Raw genomic sequence first — 13,828 nt, forward strand, 5'->3', positions numbered from 1 at the left:
TGGAAGTTAGCTGGACTTGAATTATCTTGAATTAAGATTGTTAGATGAAGAAATAAACATGTCTAGATGTGTTCAGAAGGTGTCAAATAAGCATCAAATGCTGATTTTGAGATGAAATTTCTTACAGCCTCAAAATTGGTGAAATATACTAAATATACTAAATATAAGATTACTGACCTGAGCATAAGAATTTCAGTCTGGAAATAAGAGTAATTGCTGTCATTTTTAAGATTAAATGGAGACGTTGTGCAAGTGTTTTCAGTCTTAAATAAGGAAAATGATGTGGATCCTTTGATGGAATCATTTGTAAAATATTGCCAAACCTTGTTAATAGTGAAATCCGGCTTGATATTAGTTGGAAAATCTAATTAAGAAAAAAATAGATATGTATTTTTAAAATAAGAATATTTTTTCTTATGTAAAAAGTTCTTAGCAAGCTTTTTTTTCTATTTAGATGAAAATCAGACAAATGTTCTCGAAATAAGGCTTCTTTCACTTTCTTAGAAACCATTTTTTGCAGAGTTGTCTTTAGTGTTTTTATATGAACCACTGGGTGACAGAGAATAAAGTCTATCTATCTATCTATCTATCTATCTATCTATCTATCTATCTATCTATCTATCTATCTATCTATCTATCTATCTATCTATCTATCTATCTATCTATCTATCTATCTATCGCTGTCTCTTTCTCTCAGTGAATTAAATATTTAAAAAATGTACTGAAAATTTTAGAATACAAAGGATAATATGATGAAAACTGGTGGTAAATCATTTAGGAAAGGATATACTGTAATCATGTGGAAATCACCACTAAAGTAGTTGTAGGTCTTTAAGGGTTAATTACACTAATAAATGCACACATAACCGAAGCTGAAGCTGTGTTTTTTGGGGTTCTTTTTTTGGATTGGAACAGTTCCAGTGAACAGGACGTCAGAGCAGACACTTAGTAGGTGTTTGAGGTTTTCCATCTGTACTCAGGTCAGAATATTTCAACATCATCATGAGTTCATTAACAGAAAATAAACCCGACTTCTGCATTAACCTGAGATCAGAAAAACACCATTCAGTGACTGTTTCACCACAAAATCAGATAGAAAAACAGGACCTGGTGCATGTGCCTGTACTTCCAACAGTCAGCTATCACACTCCCCCCCCTCTCTCTCTGGGTGTGGTTGGGTGGGGGTGATAGTGGGGGGTTGTGCTGGTCTGTGTGGACTGCAGTGTGATGAGTGTGTGCTCCATCTCCATTTGCCTAATCTCCATGTGTGAACTTGTCTTTTTGTTGGACCACTGAGTGGAGCTGTGTGGTGGAGGGCTGAGCGTCTGGTTTCTGTGTGGGCGGTGGGATGTCCTCTTGGTCAGTGGGGGGGGGGGGGTGACTGGACTTCCATTGTTCTGGTCCACACCTCTCTTCTGAATGCCTCAGGGTTACTGCAGGTCATAGGCAGGTTTGACTTGAATGTGTCTGACAGTTCAGTGCTCCCACTCCAGTCCAATAGGTGGCGGTAATGCACCTTCAAACTGGAGCCAACCTCCATTCAGAACACAAGAAGAAGAAGGAACTCTTCTTCCGCTCAGCGTTCCCGCCCGGTTCACTTTAAATGCCGGACCTGTGTCAGTGTTGTTGTGAAGTGGGACGGTGGCAGCGCTCAGCTCGGAGCTCCAACAGCGGAAAGAAGCCTTTTCCACTGTGGGTCGTGACTGAACTGTGTGGTGCAGACTCTTTCCACCCTCGGATGGACATCTGCTCAGAACCTCCAGTACAGCCGCGTCTGTTTGTCTGGAACCTCCGCTGCCTGTGTGCTGCGTTCAAGGGACTCACACTGGAATATGTGGACGGTAAGTTTCATTCATGCAACAACGACTGCATTCAATCCCTTCTGAAAACTTTGGGCAGTGGGTTCGTTGTGTCTTTTCCTCGTTAGTCTTGAGGCCTGTCCTTAGCTGTGGAACAGAGGAAAACCCAGAGCAGCATGGCTGAGGCTGAGGATGCACGGACACAGGTTTAAAGCAGGTTTACATTCTGTTCCCGGTGGACACGGAACAGCCGTTTGGACCAAACGGAATGCGCCCATTATGGAACAGAACTTGAATATGGAGGAAAAAATGCTCCAAATCCACTAGGTTTGGTCCAAACGGGTCTGCCGTGTCCACCGGGACCAGAATGTGAACCTGCTTTCAGATAGTCTACGAGTGTGAGGACTTCAGCCGTTAGATACTGCTGCACCATCACCTTTTGTCTTCATTTCCTTCTGTGTGTCTGTTGTTGTGCTGAATTCTACTCCCTGCTGAAAACACTTCCCCTTCCTAAATCAGCCATGAAGAGGAAAATATGACCCAAATTCACCCTGTCACACTAGAGCAGCTCCACATGTGAGCTGTTCCAGTCATTTCACTCCTGTAGTTTTGCAAGTTTAATGTAATGGAGGATGTAGTTTTCAGCAGAATCTGCTTTTATTGTTACATCTTTGTGTTGTTGTGGATCTAAGATTTAACTTTAGAAAGTTTTATATACCTTACAGTTTGAACATTCTTTAATATCAAACAGACCAAAAATATAACATTTGTAAAAGGTTAAAAGGCTGTTTGAGAAATGGTCATTGATTTTAATTCACTGAATAAACATTTAGAGTAACTGAACCTTTTTTTTTTTTTTGCTAATTTCTTTTGTATTTTCTTTTCCTTTTCAGCTTTTTCACCTCAGATGTGTGACCTACCTGCCTACAATCATCTGCAAAAACTAATTGATGAACTGGTTCTGAGTGAAGTCCAGTAGACACGTCCTGTAAAGAGGAGATCTGTTCAAGTCCAGAACTGCACAAACTTAAGAGACTTGACAGTCATTGTCATAGTTATCAGAGAAATGGAGCAGGAAGGAAGTGAGCTGAACCAGGACAGGTTTTCCTGTTCGATCTGTTTGGATCTACTGAAGGATCCAGTGACTATTCCCTGTGGACACAGCTACTGCATGAAGTGTATTAAAACCCACTGGGATGGAGAAGATGAGAAGAACATCCACAGCTGCCCTCAGTGCAGACAGACCTTCAGACCGAGGCCTGTCCTGGTGAAAAACACCATGTTAGCAGATTTAGTGGAGGAGCTGAAGAAGACTGGACTCCAAGCTGCTGCTGCTGATCATTGCTACGCTGGACCTGGAGATGTGGCCTGTGATTTCTGCACCGGCAGAAAGCTGAAAGCTGTGAAGTCCTGTCTGCAGTGTCTGGTCTCCTACTGCCACAAACACCTCCAGCCTCACTTCACATCTCCTGCCTTTAAGAAACACAAACTGATGGAACCCTCTGAGAAGCTCCAGGAGAGCATGTGCTCTCGTCATGATGAGGTGATGAAGATGTTCTGCCGCACTGATCAGCAGTGTATCTGTTATCTGTGCTCTGTGGATGAACATAAAGGCCACGACACAGTCACATCTGCAGCAGGAAGGACTGAGAAGCAGACAGAGCTGGAGCTGAGTCGACAGAAAATCCAACAGAGAATCAAAGACAAACACAAAGACATGAAGGTGCTTCAACAGGAGGTGAAGACCATCAGTAACTGTGCTGATGAAGCAGAGGAACAGAACGACAAGATCCTCACTGAGATGATCCGACTCCTGGAGGAAAGAAGGCGTGATGTGAAGCAGCGGATCAGATCCAAGGAGGAAACTGAAATGATTCGAGTCAAAGAGCTGGAGTCGAAGCTGGAGCAGGAGATCACTGAGCTGAGGAGGAAAGACGCTGAGATGGACAAACTCTCACACACAGACGACCACATCCAGTTTTTACTCCAGTATCCATCAGTGTCCAAACTCAGTGAAGATCCAGACTCACCCAACATCTGTCCTCTGAACTACTTTGAGGATGTGACCACAGCTGTGTCAGAGCTCAGAGATAAACTACTCGACAATCTGAGAGAGAGATGGACAAACACCTCAGTGGCAATCACTGAACCAAAGGTTTTACTGAGTATATCACAACCTGAACCACAGACCAGAGCGGAGTTCTTACAATATTCATGTGAAATCACACTGGATCCAAACACATTGAGCCAATGGCTGTCGCTGTCTAAAGGAAACAAAAAGATAACAGCTATGAGATATGAAAAGGAATATCCAGATCTTCCAGACAGATTCGAAATCAGTCAAGTTCTGAGCAAAGAGAGTCTGACTGGTCGACGTTACTGGGAGGTGAAGTTTAAAGTGAGGAATGAGGGTTTTGGTTTCACTTCTTTAGCCGTCACGTACAAGGATATACAGAGAAAAGGAGGCGATGTTGATGATAGATGTTTTTTTGGATTCAATGACAAATCTTGGTCATTCTCTTGTCATAGAACTGGTTATGAATTTTGTCACAACAGAGTCCCATCTTCTCGCTCATGTCCAGTTTCCTCCAGAATCGGAGTGTACCTGGATCACACAGCAGGTATTCTGTCCTTTTACAGCATCTCTGAAACCATGACCCTCCTCCACAGATACCAGACCACATTCACTGAACCTCTGTACGCTGGAATTTTTCTTGTCTCTGATGGAGCCACTGCAGAAATTAAGTAAAGTCTTAGTAGCTGTTGAACTGTCTGAAACCTAAGCATTGATTTAACTGATCAATAAAATTCTTGTTTGTTTTTTTCTGATGATCATTTGGTTTTGGAGGATTTTGTGAAATTGATGTAAAATGCAGAATAGTAATTGTAATCTAATGCAATTCCACAATCGGGAACTAGATGAAAATGGTTTGTTGGAACTTTTCTGTTGGGTTTTCTTCTTTTTGTTGTTGTGCAGCAGTGACTGTCATTCCATGGATTCAGAGGTTGAAGTCATTCTGTTCAATCATTTCCTAAATGTATTTAGTTGTTTTCAGTCTTTGATAAACAGCTGATCTTTGTTGTTTTTCTTCTGAACAGTTGGAGGTCTGTTCAGAAACATGTGATCGTCATTATATCAGCTGAAGCAGTGATTTATCTTTTCTAGTTGATTTTGTTTCATTTCTTTCTAAATGTGTTGTGTGAGTCTTCCTTCATGGACACTTCAGCAGCTGAACAAGTGAAAAGCTGAACACAAGAGGGCGCCGTCATCCTGTTCAAACACATCCACTCAGTCTGTGCATTTTCAATCCACGTCTGTAGATTAGATCCAAAACTCCTGCTGTGTCTGCCACATGATGAGGAATTACTGCTGTTAAAGATCAAACTCACACGACTCGATTTTATGGACTTGGACTTTTAACAAAAACTGAATCACTGTGAAAATCATCTGGGTTTTTTTTACATGTTGATGCTTTTGTTTGAATAAATGCAGATAAAACTGAATCCTTTACTGATGCAGATTCTTGTGAGTTTTTAATCAGATGTAAAATCGTAAATAAAAGCGTCTGAATTGAACCTTTTGTTTGTGTTTTTTCAGAACATTAACAGGACACTTGTCAGCAGAGTGACTTTTAATGCATTATTTTTCCATACGGCACTTCACGGTCACTTGTCATTTAGTCGTCTTCTCGTTCGACCTGGAAACATGAAAACTAAAGCTGGGAGAAAGCAGCAGAGTCCAGTCTGGGATTTATGTGAATACGACAGTGAAGAAGAGAAAAGATAAGAAAAACGAAGCATTTAGACAAAAACTAATACAAACTATCAAACCTGCTCTAAAAACTAACTGAATAAGAGAAAAGTCAAAACTGAATGAAACTAAACTAGAATGAAAAAGCCAAAACTATTCCAGCCTTGGTCTGATCCAGCTCCAGATGATCCCATCCATGGAAATGGAAGAACAGGATGATGCACAGGTGGAAAATATGGTAAGATCTAGACGCTGGGTTTTTCCACAGTTTGATGGCTGTGCAGAGACTGAAATGAAATCACTGCAATAAAGGGGTGTCTCAAAACAAGAACTGAATCTGAGGAAAAGGTTCTTGAAACAAGTGAAATGATCTGTCCATGCAGCAAGATAATGTCACTTGACAAGATTTCTTGAATTTAGATTAAATCTAGGAAAAAGCATGTGTACAGATGGATTTCGAAGGCTGAAAATAAGTATAAAATACAGGTTTTAAAATTATATTACTTCAAATGTAACTTTTTGCAGCCTCAAAATAAGTGAAATATACTAAATATAAGCTGACTGAGCTGAGTATAAGAATGGAAGTCTGAAAGGAGTGATATTTGGCTTTTTGAAATGGAATTCTTCCTTTTCCCACATTTCCCTGTGCTCTCCATAAACTGTAAATGCCAGTGGTGGAGAATCCCAGCTCTAGAAAGTAAAAGTCCTGCCATGTATTGGTTCTACGTGTTGACGTAACACAGGTGATTCCACTAATTATCCCATCTACCTGGATGAGGAGTTGTGCTCATCAAAATGGGCTGGTGCAGTGAATGGCTGGAACAAACACATGGCAGGATTTTTACTTTATGGAGCTGGGATTCTCCACCACTGGGTTTCAGTGGCTGTTACATGTAAGACAGCACCTTCTTTGTTGTTTTGTGTGAATTTAAGATAAACTTATTTCTGGTAGTATTTAAATATGCTCTTTTATGGCTGATCATAATCAGGAATAAAACAACCCCCATTAAGTCATAAATAACCAGTGGTGGAGAATCCCAGCTCCATAAAATAAAAGTCCTGCCATGTATTGGTTCAAACCATTCACTGAACCAGCCCATTTTGATGAGCACAACCCCTCGTCTAGGTAGATGGGATAATTAGTGGAATCACCTGTGTTACGTGAATAGGTAGGATCAATACCTGGCCGGACTTTTACTTTATGGAGCAGGGATTCTCCACCACTGGTTGGCTCTGAATTCTTCATTCATTCAACTCCACAGGTCCATCTTCAACCCTGTTTCTGAGGAATGACACCAGAAAGGTGGTTTGGAGCGCTGGCCCTTTAAATGCACAGGAGACACTTCAGGCCCCCGCCCCCCCGCCCCCTCCAGGTTATTGGCTGTGCTGCTCTGTCCCATTCAACCAACAACTGAACATTTGAAGTAATGGGCTCCGAGTTTGGACATACAGTATTTTCAGAGCGTCTTTGAGTACTTAGAAAAGCGCTGTATAAAACTGATTTATTATTATTATTATTATTATTGTTATTATTATTATTATTATTATTATTATTATTATTATTATTGTTATTATTATTGTTATTATTATTATTATTATTATTTATTTTATAATAATAATAATAATAATAATAATAATAATAATAATAATAATAATTATTATTATTATTATTATTATTATTATTATTATTATTATTTTCAGTCTGGACTACAACCGCTGCTGCTGATAAACAATTATGGAGAAATACTGGACAAATGTTGGTCTGAAGTCTGGACCTGATATGAGCAAATGTGGAGACAGAACTAGTTATAGACGGAACAAATTAAGAAGGAATTCAAACAGGTTGTAGAAATCCTCTGGATTTTTGCCAGAATGAATCTAAAGCTAGTTTTGCAGCAGCTGGAGGGTTCAAATTCAAACTGTCTGAACTATTAGGGTCCAAATACACAAAGAAATGAAGCACAGACTAAGAAAAGTGGGTTTAGACAAATATGAGCCCTTTAAAATAAGAGGAACAAGGAGAAAAAACTCTGAAATTAAACATTGGATTCAGCTGAAAATGACCTTTTCAACCAGGAATCAAACTCAGATCTTCCACATTAGAGTCCAGTGCCGTACCTACTGAGGTCAACGCCCACTGTGGGGTCATGTGACCAATTTACTAGTTGTCATAGAGGAGACATGGGCGTCCATGTTAAATTAACTAAGAAACCAACCCTTAAACAAACTGGTATTCATCCATAAACGTACTTCTCATCTCCATAATTGTTGCAGGTGAGACTTGTGATGAGTCTGTGAACGTATGGATGTATAATATGTGGAAAACAGTCTGAAGTGAATAAGCAGTGATAGAGCGAAGGTGGAGTTGGTCCAACATGTCAGTGACAGACACTGAACATGGAAGTGAATGAGACCAAACTGTGTCTGTGGTTTCATGTGTGTACGACATTCGACCGGACGCAGGAATTTATCGGTCATTTCTCAAATGAGTCTAGGCTCATGTTCAGCTGTGTTCTCATTTCTGTCATGGTTTAAGTCTGAAAATGACAAGTTCAATAAAGTGAGTTACTGTCATTAGTTCAGATTCCTTTTCAGAGGAATAATCAACTCTGTTTCTTTCAGATGCTTTTTGTGTGACTTGAATCGAACAACTTCAGTTTGATACTGAATCTAAAAACCAGATTTATTTGGATCAGACTTTGGTGGTAGATGTAATATATCTTATTTTAACAGTTATTTACCCCATTTTAACATTTCCTGCCTATTTGAGACAAAAAAGATAAGGTTGTGCTTGATTGAAGATTATAGTGTAAAGCTGAACACTTCAAATAAGAAATGAACTTTGACAACAAGATAAATTAATTAACACTTTAAAATCTCAGGTGTTTGTTTTATTTTATTTTGGTGAGAACAACCAGTTCTATACTTATTTTCAGCCTTCTAAATCCATCTGTACACATGCTTATCTCTAGATTTAACAATCTAAATTCAGGATATCTTGTCATGTGACATTATCTTGCTGCATGGACAGATTATTTCACCTGTGTTGAGGACCTTTTCCTCCGATTTAGTGTTTTTATCTTGCTTTTAGACACTTTTTTGCAGCGTACGAGCCTGTCAAAAAGAACAGATAGATGAGTGCTTCTATGAAACTGGGTTTATTTTAGTATCTGTCACTTTTCCATCTTTTTAGACCCAATAATAAAAGGTAAATGTAGACATATTTCCCCCCAGGATGGACCGAATGATGACCTCAGAAAAATGCAAAAAAAAATTATCCTCTTGCTCTGAGCCATCCCATAATTAATGAATTTCTAATCAAATATTGGGGCCAAAAATAGGACCCAAATATGGACATGAAATCTCCCTAGGTGTGAGTGCATTAGATGTGAACACGTGTGTAAATGCTCTTCTATAGACTCTAAATACAGACACTGTGTTCAATGTGTGGATCCTAGTGGGTTTTCTGATCCACACATGTGGGTTTGGCATCAGTCTCAGTCTCATTCAAGGTTTAATGTGGAACCCATCGTGTCCACTGGTGTTACATGCAGAACCTGCCCATCTAAATACATATAAATCACAAATTATTTTTGCAACAGCGGCCATTTTTGTGAAACACTCTGTCGTGCATAATTAGTTCAATTCCCAAAATGTACCTGTGAGAGAATAAAGAGATATTTTAAAAAATAGTCACATGTAATTTTTGTGTCCTTTTGACTGTGTTACATGTGGATTTATGTATTAAATATAATGTAAAATAATATAAAAATGTGTTTTATCTGAAAAATAGTTTGTCTTTTATCTCAGTAAATGTTTCTTTTTCAAATAGAGCCAAAGTGCTTCCAAACCTGCTTCAGAACATTCGTCTACATCTGGGTTGAACTTTTAGCCCCATGTCCTGTTTTTAGGACCAGTTTAAGAGAAGAACCCAGATAATAAAGTCTGTCTGTCTCTTTCTCTCTCTCTCTCTGTCTCTCTCTCTCTGGGTGTGGTTGGGTGGGGGCAGGGCCACCTTAACCTAATGGTAGGCCCCGGGGCTGAGGGAGGTGTTGTAGGCCCCCCTGTCCCATCCTTCAAAATTACCAAGCCTCATTATAAAATATAATATCTTGGTAATCTACAACAGCGAGTAGATTGTAACCAAGATGGATGGAAGTTTGACTTCATGATAAAAATTATTGTCACCAACCATCAACTGTCAGGAAAAACAATTATTTAACAGCAGCAACAGATCAAACTATAAAGCCTGAGAACCCATGCACCTGCACATAGGCGTAAACTCAACCCCCCTCCCCCAGCTCACACAAACACACACAGCACCATGGACAGTGACATGGAGATAAAGTGCTTCTCCTGTATGGCTTTCAATGGGGAGGAACTTTACAAAGCGCTCTTCTATACAGCCCTCTGGCGATACATAGCACAGAATGAAAGTCAGCGGGTCCAGATGTGGAATATCTGGTGTGGGGTCCACACTGAAAGCAAAATACTTTGCAACTTTTACTCGACTGATATTTTCATCCAGCACCTTCTGTGCCATCAGCTGTATGAATTCCTCACACACATTTAGAGAAAGGTTGGATGGAGTTCCTCTGCTAGCGTTTCCATATTTTTCAAAATGAACCTTTAAAAAAGGATCAAACTGTCTGATCAGTTCCATACTGCCCAAATCATTTCCATTGTTGGTGTCTCCAAACCTGTGGCTATCACTCTTGAAAGTTAGCCCACGCTCAGCTAAATACTTCACAACAGCAACAACCCTCTGTAGAACCTGTGTCCAATATTCACACTCATCAAACTGTTTTTTTTTTTAGTTCTGAGTCCACTGTCCCACGGCCAGCTGCTTGATTGATATAAGTGATCATGGCCTTTCTGTGGGTGTCACCAGTTTCGTGTTCTGCTGTGCGATCACCTGCATGTTTCCAATCTGAATATCCCCCATTAGCAAATACCGACTTTTCATTTTTCTCACCAAATATCTTGCATGCAAAACAAAACACACTGCCTGCTGATGGTGAATAACAGCCATTCTCTACTAACACACTCTCCGTTATTTAGTTTGCGGCTGAAATGAGTTCTAGAACAATCCCGTCTCTGATGCTTGTATACACGCTCTGATGCACACTGTGTCTGGAGTTTGGCTGGTCTCTGGTCCCATTTTCACCCAGTATGCGCGTACCTGTTGCTGGTCAAAGTTGTTTCCCCAACGACCCGGGTCACTGCTGAAAGGTTCACCTGGCTCTCCTCCCCCGCCCTGATGCTTCTGTCTCCCCCTCGCCCTGATGCTTCTGTCTCCCCCTCCTTCTCCCCCTCTGTGGCTGTTAACTCCACCTGCACGGGCTGGGGCTTACCAGTTGGGATCAATATGCAGCTTCAGACGTGCATACAGTACGTATAAAAAGATAGACAGGAAAACTGACAAATTACAAATCGATGTTAGTTTTTATACTTATGGAGTACGTAAAAATGATAGGCCCTTTAAGTCAGTAGGCCCCTGGGCTACAGCCCCGGTTAGCCCGTGCATTAAGGCGGCCTTGGGTGGGGGTGATAGTGGGGGGTTGTGCTGGTCTGTGTGGACTGCAGTGTGATGAGTGTGTGCTCCATCTCCATTTGCCTAATCTCCATGTGTGAACTTGTCTTTGCGTTGGACCACTGAGTGGAGCTGTGTGGTGGAGGGCTGGACTGGACTCATTTGCATGTGTGTGTGTGTGTGTGTGTGTGTGTGGGGGGGGGGGGGTTCTGTGTTACTGGACTTCCATTGTTCTGGTTCACACCTCTCTTGTGAAGGCCTCAGGGTTACTGCAGGTCATAGGCAGGTTCTTTGGGCGTTTTTTCACAGTCGTAGTTTATGTCGATTTAATGTCGTTAATTAGCGGTTGAAGTCTTGCTAATGAGGGGAAAGACCAGGAGGAACTCATCTACCACTTCGAGACATTCACAACTTTCTTTCCAGACTGTATCAGAAAGGACTGAGGGTTTGCTTTGTTTGGGTCCTGCACATGTGGGATTAGAAGGAAATGAGGATGCAGATGTTCTGGTGAAACAACCTGTCAAATCACCCACTGTAGAGATAGAAGTACCACTGAGCAGAACAGAAGGGAAACCAAACATCAAAAATCACAGACAGGCAAGATGGGACAATTATTGGGACAGTCATGATACAGGAAGGCACTGATATAATATACAGAAGCAGGATGAGAGGAAAAAAATGAAGGGCAGGAACAGGAGAGAAGAGGCAGTGATCTGTGGCATTAGAATAAAACCAACTGGGTCAAATGAAACACTGCACAGAAGAGGAGAACACACAGATGGAGAGTGGGATCACTGTGATGAACCTGAATCAGTCCAGCATGTTCTATTTGAATGTAGGAGGTATGAGGAAGAAAGGAAAGGACTGAAAGAAGCAGCAGAGAAAGAGAAAATAACATTTAATACAGGAAGACTGAGGAGCTTTGATTTATTATGAATAAATAGTGGAATTGGTCCAAGATAAGGTTGTGTCATTACATTATGCTTCTACTTTTCAGATTTTATCAGAAGATGTTACAATTGAATGTTTCTTTCAGAAAATAGTATACGTGTTTTCATTCCATTCGAGCAGCGCATCCGAGGCAAGTAAATATCAATGTTTATTTAAGACTTAGTCAAGACAGAGTTAAGATTGAAATAAGTGAAGTGATGATAAAGTCTCTTTTCATACAGAGCAGATGAAAGCAAATGAAAGTTCTGGAGTTCTGGAGTGATCCCAACAAAGACAGCAGTTTAATAATGACACAACTACGGAGCAGAAAACCAATGGACCATTTCATTTCAGACATAAGAGCACATGTTCTAGTGCCAATCCAGATGCAAACAGACAAGAAAAGAACACAGAAGGTATTTTGGTGTCTTTGCAGGTCTGGATGCTAGGGCCGAACTGAAAATGGACTCAGGGATGAGTGGCACAGCACCCAAGAGGGCACGCCTTAAATGCCTGATACGACTTTGTCTCACTTCCCTCTATTTAACCTTTCTTAAATGATTTATCACCATTTATCAGGATTTTATCCTCTGTAATTTGCATTTTTTTCTGTGAAAATCAGGTATTTTCCTGTATTTGAAGACCCTGGTGCTAAAAGTACAGATATCACAAAAAAAGGTCTGTTAAAAATATTAGAGGGTGGACTTAGCTAAACAAATACATCATGTTTATATGCTCTACTTGAATTGTCCAAAAATGTGACTTCAGTACTTTTAGCACCAGAGTCTTCATTTATTTTGATTTGATTTAGTGTTTTATTCCGAGCATGCAATGAAATTTAACATATATGCAACAAGCAAAACATAAATAATAATACAAATATCAACAATTATAACAATCTTAGACAGAAGAACCGTACAATAGTTTCATTTACGTGCCCAAAAAGGGGTGGGAAGAAGTGCAACTTATTTAATCCCACCCCCTCTCCAGAAAATATTATTAATAATGAATATTTATGTATTTACATATATCTGGAATATGTGGACGGTAAGTTTCATGTGCTTTTCACACATGTATACAACAACAACTCCATTAAATCGATTCTTCAAACACTGGGCAGTGGGTTCGTTGTGTCTTTTCCTCGTTAGTCTTGAGGCCTGTCCTTAGCTGTGGAACAGAGGAAAACCCAGAGCAGCATGGCTGAGGCTGAGGATGCACGGACACAGGTTTAAAGTAGCTAACGGCTAACGGCTAAAGTCCTCAGACTCGTAGACTATCTGAAACCAGGTTTACATTCTGTTCCCGGTGGACACGGCAGACCCGTTTGGACCAAACCTAGTGGGATTTGGACCAGTTTTCTTCCATATTTAAGTTTTGTTCCATAAACGGCGCATTCCGTTTGGTCCAAACGGGTCTGCCGTGTCCACCGGGAACAGAATGTAAACCTGGTTTCAGATAGTCTACGAGTGTGAGGACTTTATCCGTTAAATGTATAAAAATTATTTTTGTTTGTTTGTTTGTTTGTTTGTTTGTTTCTGAAACCTGTAATAGTTGTGTTTAATCATTCCACCATGTCTCAAATGTATTTCTATATTTCTCTTTTGTAATGTTTATTCCATTCTTGATCTGTAAATTTGGTTTATGCCAATAAAAAAAAAAAAAAACGTAAAAAAAAAAAAAAAGAAAAAGAGGACTTTAGCCGTTAGCTACTGAGACACTATCATCAGAATTCTACCATTTTCATCCATGTCCGTTTATCAGACCACCAGACTAATGGTACCGATCAAAAATAGAACTTTTGTAAAAGGTTAAAAG

At 40.2% G+C, this 13,828-nt stretch overlaps 1 protein-coding gene and 1 long non-coding RNA gene across 2 annotated transcripts; both read left to right on the forward strand.

Annotated features, from left to right (window-relative positions):
• The first annotated feature begins 1,580 nt into the window (after positions 1–1,580).
• On the forward strand, positions 1,581–5,305 carry LOC115429314 (tripartite motif-containing protein 16-like). The gene is made up of 2 exons (XM_030148647.1): positions 1,581–1,841; positions 2,693–5,305. Exon 2 carries the CDS (start codon positions 2,866–2,868, stop codon positions 4,546–4,548), a length of 1,683 nt encoding a protein of 560 aa, XP_030004507.1. The 5' UTR covers positions 1,581–1,841; positions 2,693–2,865; the 3' UTR covers positions 4,549–5,305.
• On the forward strand, positions 2,017–13,460 carry LOC115429330 (uncharacterized). Its single transcript, XR_003936770.1, has 3 exons — positions 2,017–2,034; positions 11,211–11,217; positions 13,368–13,460. It is a non-coding gene; the product is annotated as an uncharacterized LOC115429330 (long non-coding RNA).
• Positions 13,461–13,828: the final 368 nt, after the last annotated feature.

The sequence above is a fragment of the Sphaeramia orbicularis genome, chromosome 12 (assembly GCF_902148855.1).
Source record: "Sphaeramia orbicularis chromosome 12, fSphaOr1.1, whole genome shotgun sequence".
NCBI lineage: Eukaryota > Metazoa > Chordata > Actinopteri > Kurtiformes > Apogonidae > Sphaeramia > Sphaeramia orbicularis.